At 45.2% G+C, this 27,756-nt stretch overlaps 1 protein-coding gene across 1 annotated transcript in view; it reads right to left on the bottom strand.

Moving 5' to 3' along the window:
- The window catches only part of PKHD1L1 (PKHD1 like 1), a 330,520-nt gene that overhangs the window by 195,108 nt on the left and 107,656 nt on the right, over nucleotides 1-27,756 (bottom strand). The window contains exons 34-38 of the mRNA XM_063925269.1: nucleotides 11,475-11,579; nucleotides 10,515-10,700; nucleotides 8,734-8,932; nucleotides 6,651-6,843; nucleotides 3,461-4,445 (exon numbers count right to left, since the gene is read on the bottom strand). Coding sequence (XP_063781339.1) covers nucleotides 3,461-4,445; nucleotides 6,651-6,843; nucleotides 8,734-8,932; nucleotides 10,515-10,700; nucleotides 11,475-11,579 — 1,668 coding nt within the window. The remainder of the gene's footprint in view (nucleotides 1-3,460; nucleotides 4,446-6,650; nucleotides 6,844-8,733; nucleotides 8,933-10,514; nucleotides 10,701-11,474; nucleotides 11,580-27,756) is intronic.

Genomic DNA, 27,756 nt, shown 5'->3' with positions numbered 1-27,756 from the left:
CATCTGCCCCACTATCTCCATCTACTTTATCTCCATCCAAGGCTTAGTAAATACTAGACCCCTCAGTGTCTTTACTAACTATTGACTCTGCTCATATAATGTGGCTCTAATCTTTAAATATTTACCTCTTTATTAATGTTTTAATAAATTGTTTGTATTTGCATACAAACCATCCAATTATTTTCACAGCCAGCGCTGGAACCTTTTTGTATTTATTTGTATTACCTTTAGGGGACCTCACCCATCCCCATTCCAGCTGCTGCAGACAGCGCACTCCAACACATTTATTTAGAAGAAGCAACTCAGCAATGACGGTATACTTGTTTAGTGAAGCAGGCAGGGCACTACAAGTCTCAGGAACAGCTACATTTTGGCCTCTGTTAATGCCTGTGTTATCCACTGCTGCAGTCAACACTTGTTCAGTTGGTGCCACTAACAGCTCCATTGATCCAACACTGCTAACTGTTCTTAGCTTTCCATTCTTCACATAAATATAGAGCATACTTGCCTACCTGACCCTCTCCATGAGGGAGAAAATGCTCTGTTCCTGGACTTTCCTGGTAATGTATGATTGCCATCACCTGTGGTGAGCTAGTTAATTGATAAGAAAGGTGTTTCACCACAGGTGATGGCAATCATACATTACCAGGAAAGTCCAGGAACAGAGCATTTTCTCCCTCATGGAGAGGGTCAGGTAGGCAAGTATGATATAGAGGTCCAATGGGGGAAGTTTTCCTTGTGTTGAAGACCAGTCCCCTGATATGTGATCCACTGTGTTGGGATTAGGGTTGGACACATAGAAGGAAACAGGGGCGTAGCCAGAACTTTATGGGCCCCATAGCAAGATTTTGAAGGGGCCCCGTCCCAAAGCTCCTAGAAAGACACTTCTCTGCAGATTGATAATTTTATGCCCCATATAGTACCCTAGTTTCTTTTATGAATCGTAGTAGTGCTTAAGTTCATTTTATACCACACTACAATGAACAGGTCCAAGGGCATACCTAGATATATTGCAGGCCCCAAGGAAAAAGTTTGAAAGGACCCCTACGTACCACCCAATGGTGAAAAATGTATATAACACATGTAGCTGTGACAGGGAAGGTGGCCTCTCTCAGCTCTGGGCCCCATAGCAGCTGCACTGCCTGCACCTATGGTAGCTACACCCTGTATATAACACATGTAACTGTGACAGGGAAGGTGGCCCCTCTCAGCTCTGGGTCCCATAGCAGCTGCACTCTCTGCACCTATGGTAGCTATACCCTGTATATAACACATGTAACTGTGACAGGGAAGGTGGCCCCTCTCAGCTCTGGCCCCATAGCAGCTGCACTCCCTGCACCTATGGTATCTACACCCTGTATATAACACATGTAACTGTGATAGGGAAGGTGGCCCCTCCCAGCTCTGGGCCCCATAGCAGCTGCACAGCTACACCCCTGTATATAACACATGTAACTGTGACAGGGAAGGTGGCTCCTCCCAGCTCTGGGTCCCATAGCATCTGCACTCCCTGCACCTATGGTAACTACACCCTGTATATAACACATGTAACTGTGACAGGGAAGGTGGCCTCTCTCAGCTCTGGGCCCTATAGCAGCTGCACTCCCTGCACCTATGGTAGCTACACCCTTGTATATAACAAATGTAACTGACAGGGAAGGTGGCCCTCTCAGCTCTGGGCCCTATAGCAGCTGCACTCCCTGCACCTATGATAGCTACACCCTGTATATAACACATGTAACTGTGGCAGGGAAGGTGACCCCTCTCCGCTCTGGGCCCCATAGCAGCTGCACTGCCTGCAGTTATGGTAGCTACACCATGTACATAACACGTGTAACTGTGACAGGGAAGTTGGCCCCTCTCAGCTCTGGGCCCCATAGCGACTGTACTCCCTGCACCTATAGTAGCTACACCCTGTATATAACACATGTAACTGCGACAGGGAAGGTGGCCCCTCTCAGCTCTGGCCCCATAGCAGCTTCACTCCCTGCACCTATGGTAGCTACACCCTGTATATAACACATGTAACTGTGACAGGGAAGGTGGCCCCTCTCAGTTCTGGGCTCCATAGCAGCTGCACACCCTGCACCTATGGTAGCTACACCCTGTATATAACACATGTAACTGTGACAGGGAAGGTGGCCCCTCTCAGCTCTGGGCCCCATAGCAGCTGCGTTTTCTGCACCTATGGTAGCTACACCCTGTATATAACACATGTAACTGTGACAGGGAAGGTGGCTCCTCTCAGCTCTGGCCCCATAGCAGCTGCACTCCCTGCACCTATGTTAGCTACACCCCTGTATATAACACATGTAACTGTGAGAGGGAAAGTGGCCCCTCTCATCTCTGGGCCCCATAGCAGCTGCACTCCCTGCACCTATGGTAGCTACACCCTGTATATAACACATGTAACTGTGACAGGGAAGGTGGGCCCCTCTCAGCTCTGGGCCCCATAGCATCTGCGCTTCCTGCACCTATGGTAGCTACACCCCTGTATATAACACATGTAACTGACAGGGAAGGTGGCCCCTCTCAGCTCTGGGCCCCATAGCAGCTGCACTCCCTGCACCTATGGTAGCTACACCCTGTATATAACACATGTAACTGACAGGGAAGGTGGCCCTTCTCAGCTCTGGTCCCCATAGCAGCTGCACTCCCTGCACCTATGGTAGCTACACCCTTGGAAGGAAACCAAAACTGAGCTAATGGCAGAAACAGAGACACTAGATCCACAATAAGAAATGTTGCTTTATAGCTGTATATGTAACGTGTCTTATTAGACCTAGAGGCTGGCTTACTGTGTAGGCATTTGCTTGCTCGAAGACTGTAGAACCCAGCCAAATCTATACAGCCAATTTGTCAGTCACCTCTCTTATTTAGAATATCTTGGTCTATATATGAATTACTTTATTCTATCCCTCTAGTCTTTATCAAGACTGGCCAGGTGGTGCTAGCTGGATATCCAACTAGCTTGTCCTGGCAAGAAATCTGAAGAGTTAGCGTTGCCAAATCCATTCAATTAGAGATCACCGTTAGGATGACCATACTTTGCCTGGTTGTGTCTTCCTATTCACCTATTTCATTATTGATGGTCCTACAATTTCTTTGGAAAATGGTGGCTTGTGCTGGCAGACAGAATTTATTAAGGAACTGTATAGGACTTAGGGGATACCCTACTACAAATGGCAGATACATTCACCCATTACTATCACTAAACAAGACTGATCTTTCCAAACAATGGATACTTACGGGATTCTAAAATACTGTAGATGAACATTTTTATCACCCAAATGCTATGTTTATTGATACTTACAGTTACTTGTGACTCCCAATGCATTGAAAGTCTTACCGGAAATTGTTAATATAGTTTTTCATCTTTACTAAACTTGATGCTACAGTATTTTATAAAGTATGTCTAAATTTAAATAACATGTAAAACCACAACAACTTTTAACCATACCTGTTTCTGGAAGAACTGAAGTCACTGTTGGGGTGTCCGCCTCTGAATAGAGAAAGCTGAGTGGCGGATAAGATAGGGAGGGTATGTCGATGATAACGGTGGCAGTTTTGGCGGCTGTGCTAGGAGGAGTGATACAATCAACGCTACCGGGAGTTACTGCTGCAATGGGGCATAGAGTGCCGTCAATTTTTACAGCAGTATAGTTAGGATGAAATCCATTGCCTTCTATGCGTAGAAGACTCCCACCAACAACACTTCCGGAGGCTGTCAAGAGAGTGGCTTCAGCAGGGCTGTTGATGGTGACAGGGCCTTGTGCCAAACCTTTGCTGTGGACAATAACAATCACTGGATAATAACCAGCAGGGACAGGATCTATAATACTTATAATATCTGTATCATTGACATCCACCACGTTTATCGGATAATCTCCGACATAAACAGCTACGTCATTCACATCTGTTCCAAAACCAAGACCACTGACATATAACGTGGTGGAGGTGTTACGTATTACGGCTGGATTAACGCTTGATACACTAGGTATCATTGCAGCGGAGTACATATAGCTGCAGGATCTTTTGCACTGGGTGGGGATTCCATTGATTGCAACTTCAACATCAACGCTGTGGGCATAAGCGGGCAGAGTGTCACATACAATATCCGTGTAATTCACAGACAAGATTGTACAACCTAAACCTGTGATGGTGGTGCTGTCATTTGTATTTGAGAAGCCCGACCCGTGTATGGTTATCCTTGTAGATCCAGTGATTGATCCAGTGGTTGGCGTGACAGAGTCAATGTGAGGCAACAGGGCAAATCGTCTTTCCAGCTCAAGTTTTAAAGTGTTGATGGCATTTCCACGATTGTTTACTGTAAGAGACACCATTTCTGCAACCCCAACATCCATGGAACCCTGAGGATCTACATTGCACGTTACTGAATTCTCATCGGCGGAGGACACCACACATGGATATGATCCAATCAAGACCTAATGCAAAAAAAGAGCATGGAATAGTCTTAAATATAACTTATCTCCACGTTGAGAAAAAGATAACATTCACAAGTATTCTGTGCATCCATTTCTGTGACTTAAAGTGTGGCCATCATGTACTTATTGGAGACAGCCATTGGTAAGTGTGTGCCAATGTACTAATGCAGTCACTATGTTGACATTCAAAATGCTGACAATCATAAAGTCGACTCCACAATGTCGACATTATTGAAAGGTTGACAAGTGAACTGTCAACATTATGCACAAAGTGGAGAGTTAGGCTGCGGGAGGATTAGGGTTAGGCACTAGGAAGAGGATTAGGGTTAGGCTGCAGGAGGGTTAGGGTTAGGCACTAGGAAAAGGATTAGGGTTAGGCTGCAGGAGGGTTAGGGTTAGGCAGTAGGAGGAGGATTAGGGTTAGGCTGCAGGAGGGTTAGGGTTAGGCACTAAGAAGAGAGTTAGGGTTAGGCTGCAAGAGGGTTAGCGTTAGAAACTAGGTGGAGGGTTCCCGTTAGGCTGCAGGAGGGGAGGGTTAGGGTTAGGCACTAGGAGGAGGATTAGGGTTAGGCTGCGGGAGGGTTAGGGTTAGGCACTAGGAGGAGGATTAGGGTTAGGCTGCGGGAGGGTTAGGGTTAGGCACTAGGAGGAGGATTAGGGTTAGGCACTAGGAAGAGGATTAGGGTTAGGCAGCGGGAGGGTTAGGGTTAGGCACTAGGAGGAGGATTAGGGTTAGGCTGCGGGAGGGTTAGGGTTAGGAACTAGGAGGAGGATTAGGGTTAGGCACTAGGAAGAGGATTAGGGTTAGGCAGCGGGAGGGTTAGGGTTAGGCACTAGGAGGAGGATTAGCGTTAGGCACTAGGAAGAGGATTAGGGGTAAACTGCGGAAGGGTTAGGCACTAGGAGGAGGGTTAGGGTTAGGCACTAGGAGGAGGATTAGCGTTAGGCACTAGGAAGAGGTTTAGGGTTAAGCTGCGGGAGGGTTAGGCACTAGGAGGAGGATTAGGGTTAGGCACTAGGAAGAGGATAGGGTTAAGCTGCGGGAGGGTTAGGCACTAGGAGGAGGATTAGGGTTAGGCACTAGGAAGAGGATTAGGGTTAAGCTGCGGGAGGGTTAGGCACTAGGAGGAGGATTAGGGTTAGGCACTAGGAAGAGGATAGGGTTAAGCTGCGGGAGGGTTAGGGTTAGGCACTAGGAGGAGGATTAGCGTTAGGCACTAGGAAGAGGGTTAGGGTTAGGCTGCGGGAGGGTTAGGGTTAGGCACTAGGAGGAGGATTAGGGTTAGGCACTAGGAAGAGGGTTAGGGTTAAGCTGCGGGAGGGTTAGGCACTAGGAGGAGGATTAGGGTTAGGCACTAGGAAGAGGGTTAGGGTTAGGCTGCGGGAGGGTTAGGGTTAGGCACTAGGAGGAGGATTAGGGTTAGGCACTAGGAGGAGGATTAGGGTTAGGCACTAGGAGGAGGATTAGGGTTAGGCACTAGGAAGAGGATTAGGGTTAGGCACTAGGAAGAGGATTAGGGTTAGGCTGCGGGAGGGTTAGGGTTAGGCACTAGGAGGAGGATTAGGGTTAGGCACTAGGAGGAGGATTAGGGTTAGGCACTAGGAGGAGGATTAGGGTTAGGCACTAGGAGGAGGATTAGGGTTAGGCACTAGGAAGAGGATTAGGGTTAGGCACTAGGAAGAGGATTAGGGTTAGGCTGCGGGAGGGTTAGGGTTAGGCATTAGGAGGAGGATTAGGGTTAGGCATTAGTAGGAGGATTAGGGTTAGGCACTAGGAGGAGGATTAGGGTTAGGCACTAGGAGGAGGATTAGGGTTAGGCACTAGGAGGAGGGTTAGGGTTAGGCACTAGGAGGAGGATTAGGGTTAGGCACTAGGAGGAGGATTAGGGTTAGGCATTAGGAGGAGGATTAGGGTTAGGCATTAGTAGGAGGATTAGGGTTAGGCTGCGGGAGGGTTAGGGTTAGACACTAGGAATAGAGTTAGGGTTAAGCTGCAAGAGGGTTAGGGTTAGAAACTAGGTGGACGATTCCCGTTAGGATGCGGGAAGGGAGGGTTAGGGTTAGGCACTAGGGGGAGGGTTAGGATTAGGCTGTGGCATTGACACTATTGTGGTAACTACTGCAGCATTGACACTGTGTCTGAGTCCCTGATCATAAATGGGGAAGTTATAATATTAAGTTGAGTAACATGACTAAATACTGTACCTTGTTTCCGCACGTGAGGTTACTGAAACCAGTTCCGTTGATGGTTATTGGGTCATGTATTGTTCCAGAGGTTGGGGTGATGCTAGTGATTGATGGTGAATAACAACTTGAGAACCCAAACCATAAAGAATTATTGCTGGAAGAGAAGTTGGTGAGCTGAGGACAAGGTGGATCCGGGGTAGCGCAGCCGTCAGGGAGCGAGGGTGAAAGAGGAACTGTAAAAACATAAAGATACAAATTATATTTCTTACTTAAAAGGGAACAAAAAATTAAGTTGTTTGAAAATATTGCATAGTCAATCCTATTCTTATAACCCCCAAATTAAACTGTGGCAGAAAGAAAATAACCTTTCTCATTGATTAGTTTTAGTGTTTGCAAAATCATTGTGCCTGAGACTACTTAATCATGTCCTATAATTTCCTCAGATTGGTGCCACGTTTTTGTATGTACAAAATATTTTTGCGTGCTGCAAAACTTTTATTAGTAAACTTGCTGCCATTCCTGTGACTGTTACCCACTGGTCCAATGTGCGGTGTGCCAGTGTCTCCAGTCACCATCCGGCATAGGGACTCCAAAGGCACGGTGCTCTCTTCCTTACATCTGTGCACAGAGGTTCTAATGCCAAAGCACGAGCAGTAAGATTCGGAGATCTAGTAATCGTGATGAATACAGGGAGAGTGATTCGCTGGGACAGAGCTTTCTTGCAAGATAGCCAAAGTTGTGAGATGCTGACTGATCGCAGGCATTTTTTTTAAAGGGGCAATCACTTACAAGGCAAAACCATGCCTTGTAAGTGATTGCCAATTTAAAAAAAAGTTCAAGATCTCGGGTGTCATTACAGTCGGCCTGATGTCCGCATGATAGCTAATGTATTGGTCAACGGTTAATAGGTCGGCAAAATTTGGTCGACATGTATTAGGTCGACAGGTACAAAAAGAGGTACAAAAGGCTGACATGACAATGTCGACACACAAATGGTATACACAGATTTTTTTTAGGGGGGGTTTCATGTTTTCCCAACATTTGCTCGATTTACTATCCTTGTGAACATCTATTGGGAATAGTACCCTCTGCTGAGTGAAGCAGAACGGAGCGATCCACCTTGCCCGAAGCGTGGCTCGTGAAGGGAACCCGCGAGGGTACACGTTTGTACTGATGGTGGTCACATAACATGGAACACAAAAAATTTGGCCTAAAAAAATCAAATAACTTGTGTCAATTAATTTTGTATTGACCCTTGCCACAGAGACCTTTTGTACCTAATGCATGTCGACAATATGTTGTCGACCTATTGACTTTTTATTTTTATCGCTCTGGCTTGGCGCAGATTAAATATATCCTTTTTGATGTTCACGATTTTGCTTAGGGATTGCGATGCATACGCAACTTCGTATGCAACGCAACCACTGCAGTGTGCGTCTTTTTTCATTTCCGGGCGACAACTACCTTTGCAAAAAATCGCACTTTTAGTAGCAATAGCGATCCATACTGAATTAGGCCCTAAGGGCCCAATTCAGCATGGAACGCAGCTACGGCCGTGTTCGCATGGTAAATCCTTTTGAAGCATGTGCACACAGTGAGATGCAACCGCATCTCACATGAGCGAACGCCTCTGCCTGATCAACAGGCAGAGGCATTCGCAGAGCGGGAGGGGGCACTGCGGCTTTGTTGGGGGGGGGGGGTGGTCCGGACAACGCAGGAGTGTCTGGACCATTTGCAGGGTGGGCCGCAGTGGCTGCGTGACATCACACGCAGCCGATGTGAGCCTAAACATGGTGGGTAGCCATCTGCCTTCGCATGTTCGAGGGGGTGGAGGGGGGGGGCAGACTTTGCCCTGTGCTAGAGAAACTTTTAAACTGCAGTGTGTGTTCAATAGAAACCGCTACCACATAGAACACGCCACAGCAGATTGTCGTTAAAACAGGGTTCAAAAGCGGACTCAGTTTAGACATCAAAACCGACCTTTAGTAAATGCTGTCAATTAGAAATTGAAACCACGGCCAATTGGTGGCTGTTTCCGGTGGTTTCTAAATGGCACCAAAACCGCCACTTAGTAAATTTAGCCCCTGGTCAGGGACCTAACATCTCCCTCAGAGGTCTGGCTACTTTACCTGGAATATAACTGGCCTCTATCCCTCCTACTGATAAAGTCACTGCGCTGGTGTGATCACTGATTGGCGATACATCGATCGTCCCTTGCATAAATATGGTCTGTCTGTCGTTAACGTAACCACTGCTGTAGTAATAGGTCCCCGGAGATGTGAACTGATATGAAAAGACACCTGCACGGCAGAAAGAAATAAAAAGCAACACAATAACTTTACTGATGATATTTACAATAGCAGCAAGTATTATGTTAATTCTTGCACATGCATAAAAGATAAAGTATATATGTGTGCATACAATACAGGTCAAATGTTTTACAACGCCCTCATTTTTCCATCTTATATTGACCGTTTAATGTTTCAATATGCTCCGAAATTACAGCACAGAACAAATAACCAATTGGAGTTACAAAAAAAAAAAAAAATTGTCTAACAATATTGAATCAAAGGGGGTAATTCCAAGTTGATCGCAGCAGGAAAATATTTAGCAGTTGGGCAAAACCATGTGCACTGCAGGGGAGGCAGATATAACATGTGCAGAGAGAGTTAGATTTGGGGGGTTATTTTGTTTCTGTGCAGGGTAAATACTGGCTGCTTTATTTTTACACTGCAATTTAGATTGCAGATTGAACTCACCACACCCAAATCTAACTCTCTCTGCACATGTTATATCTGCCTTCCCTGCTGTGCACATGGTTTTGCCCAACTGCTAAAAAATTTCCTGCTGCGATCAACTTGGAATTACCCACAAAGTTTCTGACTCATCAAAATACAATAGTCACCTTTAGCAGATATAACCCCCAAATAATCTGCAATGGAAATTAAATGCAGTTCCAAGAGTTAATTCCAGAACTGTTGCAGAAGTTCCCCCTTCCACCAGTGGCGGATTCAGGGGAAGGTAGGCAGGGAGAGACCAGAGAACTCTGCTCAGCAGCCTCCCCAGGCCCTGATAAAGACCAACAGAAAGCAACGCGTGCTGGTTTGGGGAGAGAGACTGTCCCCCTGCATGATTGGTGCCTTACACCAGCGCTCTGCTAATAGAACCAACATCTGTAGGAAAGAGGGAAGTGTTTGGGGGGGGCAAGGCCCTAATCGCCCCATGGCTCCGCCATTGAATGTCCTGTACTTGTTGGTTGCTTTGCTCTCACCCTTCTGTCCAGCTCATCCCAAACCAGCTGTAAACTGATGTGATGCCCACTGTCTTTTCCCGGAAGGTAGATCTGACTTAGTGTCGTTCATCGTTGATCGATCATCGTTTAAACATGCAATCCAATTTGTCCGATATCGATGTATGTAATGTCATATTGTCCAAATTGGCCATCGATAACGTCCAGTGTGTATGCTAAAAGTCGGTGATGAAAAATCGGCCAACAATAATATCATTGGTCGGTAATATTGCCCAAATCGCCAAGTGTGTAGGGCCCTTAAGAGCTTCTTCCATTGCGCAAATTGCCCCCTATCAGTGCTCCGTAGCCCAGGCCAGCCTCTGTGCATTGCTAAAGTACAGCTGAAAGTACTTATCCCATTACTGAAAGTGTCCCTAGTCTTCAGTCTTTGCTACCCTAAACCTTTATTTAACCTCTAGCAGGTACCACTTACCTTTATATCATTTCAGCTTATTCTGGTTTAAAATTCAATATAAACTGGAAAAATGATTGTACTATAATAATATTCTGTATCAACATCAGTTTGTATCTATATTAAGTAAAACAAAGTAATCGTACAACACTGGATGTTTCTTGCCCCACCAAGTACAGACCTGAGGGCGCTCGGGCACCACTGTTGAAGGAAATGCCATCGTGGGTGAGGTTGGAAGGATCCGACACTGAGAATACTCTGTATCCTATTCCCAGTATAAAGGGCTGAGACTGCCATTGCCAAACCACCGTGTCTCCTGTGGATATATCCAGCCGCGGCGGTGACCAGGCGTAGCCCAAGCCATATACTGAAACATTAATGGAACACGAGTCAACACATCATTATCTGATACATACAAAAGGGAGAATAAGGGGGAGATTCAGTTTTGTGTAGCTCTGGGGGACAGAGGACAGAACATCTCTCAACCCAATTTCCATATAGTAATATAACACATCGGGGGGGTTATTTACCGTCTGACGGATTTATAAAACAACGGTTTTCAGCAATTTTGAAACAGGATTTAGGGATCTATTCATGAAGCAGTGATAAGAGTGGAGAAGTGAGCCAGTGGAGAAGTTGCCCATGGCAACCAATCAGCTGCTCCGTACAATTGTATAGTATGCAAATTATAAATGTTACTTCAATGCTGATTGGTTGCCATGGGCAACTTCTCCACTGGCTCACTTCTCCACACTTTTCACTGCTTCATGAATAGACCCCTTAACCCCTTACCTGGCGACGTCACATGTGTTGCGACCGGCGTTAGAAGTGCTTTACCTGGAAATGTTGCATCACATGTGACCGCGCCACCTCGCCGTGTGCCCCGGGCTTTAGATGAGGCTATCTGTTCCGCACAAGTGCATGACGGATCTCCTTTGGATCCCTGGACCCCCTGCAATGACACGGCGGTTTGCGACTGCCTGCATCACTGCCGGAGTGGTGCTCCAGAATGCCGTGCTACCAGACCTCTGGAATTCATGCGCCGGACATCTAAGTGCAGGGACTGCTCTAAGCATTAGGAATTAAAAATGCAGAGGTGTTTATTATGTATTCATGTATCTGCAGCACACATTTTACTCACCTGCGTCTTTTCCAGCATTCGTTACAGTAAACACATTTCCAGGTCTTTGGATATCACATGTCAGCTCATTGTTGGAACTCGCAGTGACGATGCATGGGAGAGAACCTAAATATAATAAGTAGTATATACAAAGTATATATAGAACTGATTTTATGCTTAAAGAAATATACCCAATTATTTACAATATAAACATCTAACAATGGCCCTCATTCCGATTTGTTGGCTCGCTAGCTGCTTTTAGCAGCATTGCACACGCTAGGCCGCCTCCCTCTGGGAGTGAATCTTAGCTTAGCAGAATAGAGAACGAAAGATTAGCAGAACTGCTACTAAATAATTTCTTGCAGTTTCTGAGTAGCTCCAGACCTACTCCTAGATTGCGATCAGCTCAGTCCGTTTAGTTCCTGGTTTGACGTCACAAACACGCCCTGCGTTCGGCCAGCCACTCCCCCGTTTCTCCAGCCACTCCCGTGTTTTTACCTGGCATGCCTGCGTTTTTTTAGCACACTCCCGGAAAACGCTCAGTTACCTCCCAGAAAACGCCCCTTTCCTGTCAATCACTCACGATCAGCAGTGCGACTGAAAAGCGCCGCAAAGACAACAGTAAAACTGCTAAGTTTTTCGTTAAATAACTAAGCGCATGTGCACTGCGTACCATGCGCATGCGCATTTTGCAACAAATCGCAGCATAGCGAAAATCGGCAACGAGCGAACAACTCGGAATGACCACCAATATACAGACACATTAAGTTGCATATTTTTTATAAACGTTTGTAAAAAGAATTTGCAACAGAAGAGAACCCATTGGTCCGTTTGCTCCGCCCCTTACCTATGTGTTTAAATTTTTGTTTGTCGTCGTATTCTAACGACAAATAGGAACATAAGAATAAGTGATGGGGCACAGCTGTAAAGCAGGTAACACAGCATTGGCTATTGTTTTTTTTTTAAATTCAATGCTTTTTTTATTGTTTTTCAAGCAAACATACAAACCTTTACATCAAATAAAGTAAAAAATAAAACAATAAAACAAAAAGTACGCCATGTGAATACATATCTGGTCGACACATGTTATATGCACCGACTTGTCAGCATATATAAGGTTGCAAACAGCCATATATTATGTATATCTAGTGTAACCCTTCCCCACCTGTCAAGGTATAGGTTACTAATTACCTAGTTGGTCACTACTTGTGCCTCCACCCAAGCTAATTATTAAGGCTTGCCTGGGTAAGCCTTTTTTTTTCTAACAATGTGTAATAACTGAATATCTATCTACCTCATAAACATATGTGCATACTTTACAATAAATTATTATACCTGTTTTTTTTCTCGTTGTAGCTCCAGGATCGTTGGACAAAATTTCATATTACAACTCATATGGTAAGTGTAAATAAGTGTGTTTATTACCACAAAGATATTTAAGGATTAAGTAAAACATTCGGTCAAGAACACTAAAGGAAACACATTTTTTCAATCCCATTCCACTGTCTCCCATTAACACCTATACAAGTTATTCTGCATGCAATACAAAAAATATGGTAATGTTGGAGTGACCCGGGTACTCATGGAAAAATAAGTGAACTGTCTGGGCGAGTAATTCAGTGCACACTGGCAAATAACTTGTTTGGCATCCACTTTTGTATGATCGGCACGCCTCTATATTTTTCCTCTCTGGTAGGTATAGTTCCTTTGTTTTATTTCCGCTTATAGCAGAATATACTTTACTCTGTGTGTCTTACTGAAATTAGTTTGCTCTGGTACTAAATTATACAATAAGCAGCTTGTGCAGTGTTATGTTCATCTCAGTAAAAGGTAGCAGTCAATGGGGTAAATTTACTAAGCTCCCGATTTTGACCGAGATGCCGTTTTTTCATCAAAGTGTCATCTCGGTAATTTACTAAGCACTAATCACGGCAGTGATGAGGGCATTCGTAATTTTTTGCAAGTTCAGGTAAAAAATTACGAATGAATACACCATCGGTCAAAACGCGGCTGTTTAAGTATGAATCTCGGTCATTTACTAAGAAGTGCAAAGCAAAAAAAGAACAAACACAGCCGTGAAAAATTACAACTCGTAAAAAAGTGCTAAAAAAAAACAGACCTGCTTTTTTTATTCGTGATTGGATAGGCATGCACGGATCCATGAGATCCGTGCATGTATATCAGTGGGAAGGGGTGGGAAAGTGATTATTTTTTCAAAAAAAATTGCGTGGGGTCCCCCCTCCTAAGCATAACCAGCCTCGGGCTCTTTGAGCCGATCCTGGTTGCAGAAATATGGGGAAAAAAATGACAGGGGTTCCCCCATATTTAAGCAACCAGCATCGGGCTCTGCGCCTGGTCCTGGTCCCAAAAATACGGGGGACAAAAAGAGTAGGGGTCCCCCGTATTTTTAAAACCAGCACCGGGCTCCACTAGCTGGACAGATAATGCCACAGCCGGGGGTCACTTTTATATAGTGCCCTGCGGCCGTGGCATCAAAAATCCAACTAGTCACCACTGGCCGGGGTACCCTGGGGGAGTGGGGACCCCTTCAATCAAGGGGTCCCCCCCCCCCAGCCACCCAAGGGCCAGGGGTGAAGCCCGAGGCTGTCCCCCCCCATCCAATGGGCTGCGGATGGGGAGGCTGATAGCCTTTGTTGTAAAAGAAAAGATATTGTTTTTAGTAGCAGTACTACAAGGCCCAGCAAGCCTCCCCCGCATGCTGGTACTTGGAGAACCACAAGTACCAGCATGCGACGGAAAAACGGGCCCGCTGGTACCTGTAGTGCTACTACTAAAAAAATACCCAAAAAAAGACAAGACACACACACCGTGAAAGTATAATTTTATTACATACATACACACATACATACATACTTACCTTAAGTTCCCACGCAGGTCGGTCCTCTTCTCCAGTAGAATCCAAGGGGTACCTGTTGAAGAAATTATACTCACGAGATCCAGGGGTCCAGGCTCCTCGGGAAATCCAGGGGTAATCCACGTACTTGACAAAAAAAAAAAAACGGTGTCCCGACCACGAACTGAAAGGGGACCCATGTTTGCACATGGGTCACCTTTCCACGAATGCCAGAAAGCCACTTTGACTTCTGTCTAAGTGGGTTTCTTCAGCCAATCAGGGAGTGCCACGTTGTAGCACTCTCCTGATCAGCTGTGTGCTCCTGTCCTCACTGACAGGCGGCACACGGCAGTGTTACAATGTAGCGCCTATGCGCTACATTGTAACCAATGATGGGAACTTTCAGCTCAGCGGTGACGTCACTTTAGGTCAACCGCAGGGCAGAAAGTTCCCATCATTGGTTACAATGTAGCGCATAGGCGCTACATTGTAACACTGCCGTGTGCCGCCTGTCAGTGAGGACAGGAGCACACAGCTGATCAGGAGAGTGCTACAACGTGGCACTCCCTGATTGGCTGAAGAAACCCACTTAGACAGAAGTCAAAGTGGCTTTCTGGCATTCGTGGAAAGGTGACCCATGTGCAAACATGGGTCCCCTTTCAGTTCGTGGTCGGGACACCGTTTTTTTTTTTTTGTCAAGTACGTGGATTACCCCTGGATTTCCCGAGGAGCCTGGACCCCTGGATCTCGTGAGTATAATTTCTTCAACAGGTACCCCTTGGATTCTACTGGAGAAGAGGACCGACCTGCGTGGGAACTTAAGGTAAGTATGTATGTATGTGTGTATGTATGTAATAAAATTATACTTTCACGGTGTGTGTGTCTTGTCTTTTTTTGGGTATTTTTTTAGTAGTAGTACTACAGGTACCAGCGGGCCCGTTTTTCCGTCGCATGCTGGTACTTGTGGTTCTCCAAGTACCAGCATGCGGGGGAGGCTTGCTGGGCCTTGTAGTACTGCTACTAAAAACAATATCTTTTCTTTTACAACAAAGGCTATCAGCCTCCCCATCCGCAGCCCATTGGATGGGGGGGGGACAGCCTCGGGCTTCACCCCTGGCCCTTGGGTGGCTGGGGGGGGGGACCCCTTGATTGAAGGGGTCCCCACTCCCCCAGGGTACCCCGGCCAGTGGTGACTAGTTGGATTTTTGATGCCACGGCCGCAGGGCACTATATAAAAGTGACCCCCGGCTGTGGCATTATCTGTCCAGCTAGTGGAGCCCGGTGCTGGTTTTAAAAATACGGGGGACCCCTACTCTTTTTGTCCCCCGTATTTTTGGGACCAGGACCAGGCGCAGAGCCCGATGCTGGTTGCTTAAATATGGGGGAACCCCTGTCATTTTTCCCCCCATATTTCTGCAACCAGGATCGGCTCAAAGAGCCCGAGGCTGGTTATGCTTAGGAGGGGGGACCCCACGCATTTTTTTTTGGGATTTTACATTGTTTAATTAAAAAAAAAAAAAATAAGAACCCCAGCACGGATCACACAGATCCGGCCGAGATTGATTGTAAAAAAAAACGGCAGTGTTTTGCTAATCACTGCCGTAAAAATAGGTAAAAAAAAACGAATGACATCGACATCGGAAGAAAAGAAAAACCCGAATACGACAGCTTAGTAAATCCATCGTAATCAATTCAAAAAGTTGCAGTTTTACACTGTCGATGTCATTCGTGATTGAACTTTGACCTTTTTTCGGAAATTACGAATCTTAGTAAATTTACCCCAATGTCTATGATTCAGTCTGCGATATCCTATACTCTGCTACAAATGTATCCTTCCTTGCTGAAATACTTATTTGTTATAGTAGCTGTTGTCTTGTAACTGTATCATTCTCAACTGCAGCTGCTGTGATGTCTCAATTACTTGACACACTGCAAATTAAGGGCCTTGCCAAATCTCTTTTGGTAACTTTAAAAACTATATTTGTAGATATATGTAAGTATCCTCGGATAATTAAGACTTCCCATACCACTATCTTCTTGGGTACTTAGAACTGTCCATCAATATATATCTTTAAATACTCATATAGTTCTCTCTGTATGATTTAAAAGTGTTCCTTTGAGCAAATAACTATTCCACTTATAAATTTACCAGGGTGATATAGTAAATCTCCTGGCCAGTCTATATAAGCATTAGGGCAGTATCCTAGGTTAGTACCCCGGGCTGTTGGCGTCGGGCGTAGTATTTATTTTAGCCACCTTATACAGCAAAAAGGGGTAGATTCAAGCTGTTTTATATTGCAAGAGCTAGTGAGGTGTAGCAGTGTAGTGCTATGCATAGTCTCACTTACAGCTTGTAGGATCTGCGCTGCCTTCTCCCCCGACTCTTCCCTAGGGTAGGACGGTCACTGCTGGGCTGGCCCCTCTTTGCTGGCGGCGAATCAGGAGACTGCAGGGTTAGCTTCCTCTCTGTTACTATGGAAGCACTTCCCTCCGTCCTTCCCACTGACCGGCTGCTTCTCCACCCTGCCTCCTCCACAGCTAGCTGTCACTTTCTCCAGCTGAGCCTCTACCAGGTACTCAGGGTGTAGGCAGTGCTGGGGGATCTCTGCTCACCCTTTTCAGCGCCTAGCCGCCGCTCAGTGATGCCCTGTATTGGCAGTGCTACTCGGTCTCCAGACGCTGCTTTACAGCTCTCACCACAGCGCTGGGGACCCGAGTGCACTCACGAACAGGGGGAACCGCAATCTGCCTCACCGCCGGCGGGGAGCTCTATTTATCCTCCCCAGACCTCCGGCTCGTGCGACCCCCTTCCCGCCAGAGCCGCGCGTTATCCCTTATCCGCCGCCAATCAATACCTGACTCTCCCCAGGCTCGCGGTCAGTCTCATATCCCCGCTCGTGGACCTGTTTTTTTCCCGCCCTGCAGGTTATTACTCCAGCAGCGCGCGGACCATATATGACCCCATCTGCAGCTCTTTGCTATCCTGCAGGCTATCGCTGGCCCACCAGATCTATACTATCCCTCAAGCATTACCATATGACAAACTATAATGCCAAACCCACACACTATATCAATTTGACTATATATGTACAATTAATAACTAAAGTACAGTACAAATATTTATCCCCTCACAATCCATCTACAGTATACACATATATACTTTTTTTTTTTATATATATAATATTACATTACCCACATATATTGATTATAAATTTCCCCGAACACAATGTATATATATATATATGCACCAAACCTTTATTATATTATTAATAAATATTTAAATTTATTGCTAAACTATCGGTAATCAATATTAATCAGGTTACACTCTCCCCCTGGTGATCTGTATATTTATCCATCCCAATTAATCAGATCACCACATATCCTCTCCTTTTATATACCCGAAATAAGGCCAAGTAAGTACTATATTCGGATTAATGATTTGCGGTAAGTATGCAGGTTTACCTAATTCTGGATATGTTAATATTAAGGGAGGTTTCCGTTCCCTGGATGGCCTATAACTATGCTCTATATCCTCACCAGTTTCGTAGACCCCAGTTTCCATGCAAGAATCCCTAGGGATGTTAACATCAGTATCACCTATACTACCTTCTGCTATAAATTCTTGTTCAGATTCTAACCCACCATTCTCATTATCATTAGTAACTGCCCGATTACAATCAGTTTCGGGGGGACTTTCATTAAACCCATTGGGCGTGGTACCATCGGACAACCAGGGAACAGAGCTATCAGGATCTTTATTATAATAGAAATATCCCGGGCCACATTCCCTGTTCTCAGTATCCTCAGGAGGACCTTCTGAGATTTCTGAGGATTGGCATTGTCCTTGAGACGATCTTAACCTACTACCCTTTCTCCAATTAACTCTTAAAGGTGACTCATCTTCAGCTACTTCAGGGAAACGAAGATTTTGTGCTATAGGCAAAAGATGCTGTCGGTGGTATGTAAGAATTGGTCCCTCCCCCGACTCTGACTTTAATTTATAAACTGGTATGTTGGGTAATTGGTCTATTACCACATATGGCTCAGACCTCCATCGATAAGCTAATTTTTGTCGTCTGGGACGTCCTAGTTGCTGTATTAGCACTCGATCCCCTATGCTCAAGGCATTTTCATTTACTTGCAGATCATATCTAATTTTATTCTTAGCTCCGGCCTTTCTGGAAGCTTCCTGCGCTAATTTATGTGCATCTCTAAGTTCTTTCCGTAATTTAGTTATATATTGGGAATGAGTTTGTCCATTAGCATCCCGGGAGGGAAGACCTAAGGAAACATCTATGGGCAGGCGGGCTTCCCGCCCAAACATCAATTCATATGGGGAGTACCCAGTGGATTCATTCTTGGTGCAGTTATAGGCATGAACCAGATGACATATTTTCCTATTCCATTGTGTTTTGCCCCTTGGATCCAGTGTACCCATCATATTGAGCAATGTGCGATTAAAACGTTCCGGCTGTGGGTTACCCTGCGGATGATAAGGAGTAGTTCTGGATTTCTTAATCCCACAGCACATACAAAGTTCATGAATGATTTTTCCTTCAAAATCACGCCCCTGGTCGGAGTGCAATCTTGCTGGTAAGCCATAGTGGACGAAGAACCTTTCCCATAGAGTTTTAGCTACAGTAATGGCCTTCTGGTCAGGGGTAACATAAGCCTGAGCGTAACGGGTGAAGTGATCCGTTACTACGAGAATGTTACATTCTTTCCCCGGTGATGTTTCTAATGATAAATAATCAATACATACTAGATCCATAGGGCCATGGCTATTGAGAGTCACAAGGGGAGAAGACTTGGTGGGAAGAGACTTCCTCAAAACACAACTGCCACAGGTTTTACAATAATTCTCAATATCCTTTTCCATAAATGGCCAGTAAAAACGGTCAGTGATCAATCCTGCTGTTTTATCCACCCCGAGATGACCATGCTGATCATGTAATGACTTTAAAATAGTTGCCCTATAGCATTGTGGAACAACCAATTGAAGCTTCACCTTTCCATTTGACCTGACCAATTTACGGTATAGTATACCATTCTTCACAACCAATTGCTTTATATGCCTCAATAACAACTTAGATGCAGGTGTCATAGAGCTTACATCACTGTCAGCACAACCAGCCTCGATACAAAGTATAACAACAGAGATATCGGAATCACTCTGTTGATCCATGCGAATCTTTTCATGACCTATGCGGGGTAAATCTCCTAACTCTAATTGGCTTAACCAACAGTAAGCCAGAGGTAATGCCTTGTCAGATGCTCCAAGGGCACTGATGCACTCCCCAAGTTCTGTCCACAAGCACTGTGTGTTAAAGCACAATCCCTTAAGGGTGGTTGCCGGAACTTCAATCCAATCTGACCTATCTGATTCCCTCTCAATTCTTGTTAATCTAGATAAAGCATCAGCATCTATATTATTGATGCCTGGGCGATATTTAATTTTAAAATCATAGATAGACAGTGCAGATAACCACCTGTGCCCGGTAGCATCTAATTTAGCAGTGGTCAGCACATATGTCAGGGGGTTATTGTCAGTGAACACCTCAAAGCTTGCCCCATATAAGTACTCATGAAATCTATCAGCTACAGCCCATTTAAGAGCAAGGAATTCCGGTTTGTGTACGGGATATCTCCTTTCACTATTGGACAATCCGCAACTGATATATGAGATGGGTTGTAATTTTCCTTCATGAGGTTGGTACAACACTGCTCCTAGACCATCAAATGACGCATCCACATGGACCACATAGGGCATTGTGGGATCAGCATATGCCAAAACAGGGGCATTAGTAAGACTCCATTTTAACTTGAGGAAGGCCTCTTCACACTTGCTGGTCCATCTATCCCCAAATTCCTCAGACGGTTTAAAATAGCCCTCCTTTTTACATGATTTGGCCAAGGAGGTTTTGCCAATAGGGGGATACCCCCTAGTCAATTCAGTAAGTGGGCGACATATTACAGAATAATAGGGTACAAAACGGCGGTAATACCCACAAAACCCCAGAAAAGATCTTAACTCCTTCAGCCTTGTGGGTCTGGGCCACCTGTTCACAGCCTCCACTTTAGTGGGGTCAGTGGAAATTCCATGTCGGCTCACCACATGTCCCAAATAAGTAACAGAGGACTGACAGAGCTTACATTTATCTATAGAAAGCTTTAGTCCTTTTTTTAGTAACCTGTCAAGTACTTTAAGCAGACGATGGTTATGTTCCTGCAAAGAGGACCCAAATACAATGATATCATCAAGGTAGACTAATACCTCACGGTAGTTCATATCACCCACCGTTTGTTCCATTGTACGCTGGAAGGTAGCCGGTGCACCCTTAATACCCTGAGGCATCTTCAAGAATTCAAAGAAGCCTAAAGGGCAGATAAATGCAGTTTTCTCTCTGTCATGTGGGCTCATAGGTATTTGGTAATACCCACTCCGTAGATCCAGCACGGTAAACCACTGACTCCCCTGCAGACAGTCCAAGGCCTCCTCTATCCTAGGAACAGTGTCATAGGCGTGCGCACGGGGGGTGCCTGGTGCGCACAGGCACCCCCTAATGTCCGGCACCCCCCGCACATCACACCTGCAATCCGATCATCGCTGTCTGTGTGCTGCTGTTGTAGCAGTGCTACTGCTACTACAGCAGCGCACTGATAGCGATGATCGGATAACCTGAGTCCTGCATCCAGCATTCACCCCTTCCCGCTGCGCCGCCGCCGGTCACACTCACACAGCTCCCTGTCAGCTGCACATAACATAAGCAGCTTCTTCGTGGACGGGTGGGCTGGCCACACAGCCCAGCCCACCCACCGTCATAATCTGATTGCCTCGCGTGTGACTTCAGCACGTCACACCGCGCGCCCTCCCTCCCTTCCTGCCCTGCTTTGTCGGCTGTCCTCCGAGTCCCGGCTCCCGCCCGTGCTCACTTCTAGACAGTGGCAGTGAGTAGTGTGTGCCCTGCCGCCCTGCCATTTTCGACCGCTGGTCCGCTGGAGGAGAACAGTATCCTGCCTGAGCCTTCAGAATGTGAGTGAGAGACTCACTCACTCACTGTCTTTGTGTGCACCAGGGCACAGTTCAGGCCAGGCAGGGGGTGGGGGTGTATAAGAAAATAAAGGGTTATTATTATTATTACTATATATATATTACTATATATATATATATATATATATATATATATATATATATCTTGTAGAAGGTGGCACTCCCAGGACTTACTTATATATATATATCATCATCCAAGTGAGGACCGAAACGTCGATGCTCTGTCTGGTATGAATTCACAATAAATTTCTGCTTTAATGAAGACTGGTGAGTGCTCCCATTTTCTTCGTTTATATATATATATATATATATATATATATACATATACACTGCTCAGAAAAATAAAGGGAACACTAAAATAACTTATCCTAGATCTGAATGAATTAAATATTCTTATTAAATACATTGTTCTTTACATAGTTGAATGTGCTGACAACAAAATCACAAAAAAATTATCAATGGAAATCAAATTTATTAACCCATGGAGGTCTGGATTTGGAGTCACCCTCAAAATTAAAGTGGAAAAACACACTACAGGCTGATCCAACTTTGATGTAATGTCCTTAAAACAAATCAAAATGAGACTCAGTAGTGTGTGTGGCCTCCACGTGCCTGTATGACCTCCCTACAACGCCTGGGCATGCTCCTGATGAGGTGGCGGATGGTCTCCTGAGGGATCTCCTCCCAGACCTGGACTAAAGCATCCGCCAACTCCTGGACAGTCTGTGGTGCAATGTGGCGTTGGTGGATGGAGCGAGACATGATGTCCCAGATATGCTCAATTGGATTCAGGTCTGGGGAACGGGCGGGCCAGTCCATAGCATCAATGCCTTCATCTTGCAGGAACTGCTGACACACTCCAGCCACATGAGGTCTAGCATTGTCTTGCATTAGGAGGAACCCAGGGCCAACCGCACCAGCATATGGTCTCACAAGGGGTCTGAGGATCTCATCTCGGTACCTAATGGCAGTCAGGCTACCTCTAGCGAGCACATGGAGGGCTGTGCGACCCCCCAAAGAAATGCCACCCCACACCATTACTGACTCACTGCCAAACCGGTCATGCTGGAGGATGTTGCAGGCAGCAGAACGTTCTCCTTGGCGTCTCCAGACTCTGTCACGTCTGTCACATGTGCTCAGTGAGAACCTGCTTTCATCTGTGAAGAGCACAGGGCGCCAGTGGCGAATTTGCCAATCTTGGTGTTCTCTGGCAAATGCCAAACGTCCTCCACGGTGTTGGGCTGTAAGCACAACCCCCACCTGTGGACGTCGGGCCCTCATACCACCCTCATAGAGTCTGTTTCTGATCGTTTGAGTAGACACATGCACATTTGTGGCTTGCCGGAGGTCATTTTGCAGGGCTCTGGCAGTGCTCCTCCTGTTCCTCCTTGCACAAAGGCGGAGGTAGCGGTCCTGCTGCTGGGTTGTTGCCCTCCTACGGCCTCCTCCACGTCTCCTGATGTACTGGCCTGTCTCCTGGTAGCGCCTCCATGCTCTGGACACTACGCTGACAGACACAGCAAACCTTCTTGCCACAGCTCACATTGACGTGCTATCCTGGATGATCTGCACTACCTGAGCCACTTGTGTGGGTTGTAGGGAGGTCATACAGGCACGTGGAGGCCACACACACTACTGAGCCTCATTTTGACTTGTTTTAAGGACATTACATCAAAGTTGGATCAGCCTGTAGTGTGTTTTGTCCACTTTAATTTTGAGGGTGACTCCAAATCCAGACCTCCATGGGTTAATAAATTTAATTTCCATTGATAATTTATGTGTGATTTTGTTGTCAGCACATTCAACTATGTAAAGAACAAAGTATTTAATAAGAATATTTCATTCATTCAGATCTAGGATGTGTTATTTTAGTGTTCCCTTTATTTTTTTGAGCAGTGTATATATATAATCTATCCTTACAGCAGCAGCCGGCACTCCCATAAAAGCACAACTTGCTCAGGTGCTCAGAAAGATAGATATATAAAGGTCCATAAAAAACTGGCACTCAGAGACAGCAAAATGATTAAAAAGCAATATGTAATATCCATGTCAAGAAAATATGGGGCTAGGCACACCCAGTGGGCGGGGCTAGGCACACCATTCCAGTCGTGCACCCCCTAATAAAATGTGCTGCGCACGCCTATGAACAGTGTATTGATCTGGCACTGTGCGTTGGTTAAGAGTCCGGTAATCAATACACATTCTGATATTGCCATTCTTTTTACGAGCCACTACAATAGGAGAAGCATATGGACTCTCTGAATGTTGAATAACTTCAATTTCCAGCAAAGTTCTAAGATGCTGCCTAACATCCTCAAAATCTGCAGGAGCAAGACGGCGTGACCTCTCCCTGAATGGAGTCTCATCATTTAGCTTAATACAATGTTCCACACCTGCAGCTTTTCCCAAATCCCATTCCCCAAGAGAAAAAACGTGCTGCCGTTTTACCAACTCTTTACATATGGTATCTCTTTCTACCAACCCAATGTCACTCCCCTGGAAACAGGGAATAAAATCATCCAAAGACATACTCTGAGCCAAAGAGGACTCTCTGTACCCAGAATCTCCTTCATGGGAGTTCATATGGTGAGTCAACATATTAACAGCAGTGACTTCCCTATTCATTTTTAAACACCAACCACTGAGGACTTTAAATAAGTGAGCATTAGTTCCCACAATCACTGGCATCACAGTCTTATCTCCTGGGGACTCTGGGCATACCAGAGCAATGAGAGGTAAGGGTTCTGACACACCCATGAATTCCTCTGGAAACTCTATGTTAACTAGTACATAACCCAAATAGGGGTATTTATGGTCACTTAGCCCCCAGATTACCAATCCTTCCAAGGGCATAATAGGAACGTTAGAGAGATAGTGTCTATACCAGTGCTCAAATATAATGGACACCTGAGATCCACTGTCTAATAAAACAGGGCAGGGATGTCCATTCAATTTAACGACCACGCGTGGAGCAGGTCCTATCATACCTTCCGGGATTGAACTACTCCACTGGGCACTCCCCATTGAATTCGCATCTAGTTTCTGGGAGACGGCGAGGGGCCCGCCAGCCTCCCACTGTCGTTTCCCTGAATGGAAACATTATCTAACTGACCATTTGTTCCTACTTCCGAATTACCCCAGCCTAAGGGACAGTTCATAACCCTATGCCCTAGCTGTCCACATCTGAAACACCCTCTGGATGTAAAATCTCCTCCTCTCCTAAAATTTCCCCTACCGTTGTTAATTCCCCTAATAAAATTACGGGAAGCTACATTGGAAGGTGCCATCCTTTGATTTAGAGCCAAAATAAGCTGGTCCATTTTTTTATTTTGTTCCTCTACCAAAGTAAGTAATTTGTCATCCCTTGATACCTGAGTCTCAGAGGAGGGTACTACTACTTTTACAGCTTTGGCATGGGTCTTTTCCCTATTGGCGATTAAAGCTTCCTCCTGGGTAATTTCTTTAATTAAATCATTAAGGGTGGGGCTTCCTAATAGCAGAGCGGTACACCTTAAACGCTGTGCCACAGGGTCAGTTGTTAAGTAATTTGTCATCCCTTGATACCTGAGTCTCAGAGGAGGGTACTACTACTTTTACAGCTTTGGCATGGGTCTTTTCCCTATTGGCGATTAAAGCTTCCTCCTGGGTAATTTCTTTAATTAAATCATTAAGGGTGGGGCTTCCTAATAGCAGAGCGGTACACCTTAAACGCTGTGCCACAGGGTCAGTTGTTAAAGCTCCTCTAATTACTTGTTTCAACCTACTACTATTAACCTCAGCAGGAGATAATCTTCCTTTATCTATAATTTTATGGATTATTTTATCCAATCTATACACATACTGTGACAGCTTCTCCCCTGTCTCTTGATAAGTATGGTTGAATCTAGCAACCAAGTCACCTACATCTTCCAATGTCCCATAGGTGTATTCCAGAGCCTGGAAGTAATCAGCCACAGTTGCCTCAGGATTACTTTTCCTAGTGGCCTGAATGATTCCCATAGCGGGTCCCCTTAAACTTTCTACAATCCTTTGCTTTTTTATATGATCAGGACAATGCCACTCCTCAGACTGCTGTATAGCTGCCTCCCTCCAGGCTTCATACGGTTCTTCGCCCGTAGGCACAGGAAGTATTCCTGAGAAAATCCTCAATCGCCTATATCTCCCCTCATAATGCCATCTTTCTAATTGATGTACTACTTTATCAGCTATAACTTCTAACTGATTCCCTAACTTTTCCTCCGTACCCTGTGATGGACCACCTTCTCCCACAGCTGCAGGAGGGATCTCGTCTACCCGAATAAGACATATCACCCACCATTAATGGTTCAGCAGCTCTTTCACTGCCTTCCTTTTCAGGCCATATAATTTTCCATCTGCGTTCAGGGTTAGATCTCACAGCCACCACCTTAGGTAACAACTCAGACTCCAAGTCTTGACTAGTAGTTATTAATACAGCACACAACTCTCCGTTTTCCTTGAATTGCTTTTCAGAAATCTTTGGTTGTTTTATCCCAAAAAGGAATAACATCTCAGTCATAATCGTTCCATCGGTGATGTCTGTGAGATCCCCACATAATACAAAACTCCTTTCAGGAGTCACTCCCTTCCTTGTGCACCAATCAAATGCTTCACTACTAGTATATTGATTCATTTTGGCTACTGTGCTTCCCTTATTCCTGAGTATTTTATAAAATGATCTCACGCGGTGCCTCCAAATGTAACCCTTCCCCACCTGTCAAGGTATAGGTTACTAATTACCTAGTTGGTCACTACTTGTGCCTCCACCCAAGCTAATTATTAAGGCTTGCCTGGGTAAGCCTTTTATTTCTAACAATGTGTAATAACTGAATATCTATCTACCTCATAAACATATGTGCATACTTTACAATAAATTATTATACCTGTTTTTTTTCTCGTTGTAGCTCCAGGATCGTTGGACAAAATTTCATATTACAACTCATATGGTAAGTGTAAATAAGTGTGTTTATTACCACAAAGATATTTAAGGATTAAGTAAAACATTCGGTCAAGAACACTAAAGGAAACACATTTTTTCAATCCCATTCCACTGTCTCCCGTTAACACCTATACAAGTTATTCTGCATGCAATACAAAAAATATGGTAATGTTGGAGTGACCCGGGTACTCATGGAAAAATAAGTGAACTGTCTGGGCCAGTAATTCAGTGCACACTGGCAAATAACTTGTTTGGCATCCACTTTTGTATGATCGGCACGCCTCTATATTTTTCCTCTCTGGTAGGTATAGTTCCTTTGTTTTATTTCCGCTTATAGCAGAATATACTTTACTCTGTGTGTCTTAGTGAAATTAGTTTGCTCTGGTACTAAATTATACAATAAGCAGCTTGTGCAGTGTTATGTTCATCTCAGTAAAAGGTAGCAGTCAATGTCTATGATTCAGTCTGCGATATCCTATACTCTGCTACAAATGTATCCTTCCTTGCTGAAATACTTATTTGTTATAGTAGCTGTTGTCTTGTAACTGTATCATTCTCAACTGCAGCTGCTGTGATGTCTCAATTACTTGACACACTGCAAATTAAGGGCCTTGCCAAATCTCTTTTGGTAACTTTAAAAACTATATTTGTAGATATATGTAAGTATCCTCGGATAATTAAGACTTCCCATACCACTATCTTCTTGGGTACTTAGAACTGTCCATCAATATATATCTTTAAATACTCATATAGTTCTCTCTGTATGATTTAAAAGTGTTCCTTTGAGCAAATAACTATTCCACTTATAAATTTACCAGGGTGATATAGTAAATCTCCTGGCCAGTCTATATAAGCATTAGGGCAGTATCCTAGGTTAGTACCCCGGGCTGTTGGCGTCGGGCGTAGTATTTATTTTAGCCACCTTATACAGCAAAAAGGGGTAGATTCAAGCTGTTTTATATTGCAAGAGCTAGTGAGGTGTAGCAGTGTAGTGCTATGCATAGTCTCACTTACAGCTTGTAGGATCTGCGCTGCCTTCTCCCCCGACTCTTCCCTAGGGTAGGACGGTCACTGCTGGGCTGGCCCCTCTTTGCTGGCGGCGAATCAGGAGACTGCAGGGTTAGCTTCCTCTCTGTTACTATGGAAGCACTTCCCTCCGTCCTTCCCACTGACCGGCTGCTTCTCCACCCTGCCTCCTCCACAGCTAGCTGTCTCTTTCTCCAGCTGAGCCTCTACCAGGTACTCAGGGTGTAGGCAGCGCTGGGGGATCTCTGCTCACCCTTTTCCGCGCCTAGCCGCCGCTCAGTGATGCCCTGTATTGGCAGTGCTACTCGGTCTCCAGACGCTGCTTTACAGCTCTCACCACAGCGCTGGGGACCCGAGTGCACTCACGAACAGGGGGAACCGCAATCTGCCTCACCGCCGGCGGGGAGCTCTATTT

This window comes from Pseudophryne corroboree, chromosome 5, assembly GCF_028390025.1.
Source record: "Pseudophryne corroboree isolate aPseCor3 chromosome 5, aPseCor3.hap2, whole genome shotgun sequence".
NCBI classification, from domain to species: domain Eukaryota; kingdom Metazoa; phylum Chordata; class Amphibia; order Anura; family Myobatrachidae; genus Pseudophryne; species Pseudophryne corroboree.
The sequence above is the reverse complement of the archived record's forward strand: the minus strand, read 5'-3'. Positions and strand labels throughout refer to the sequence as shown.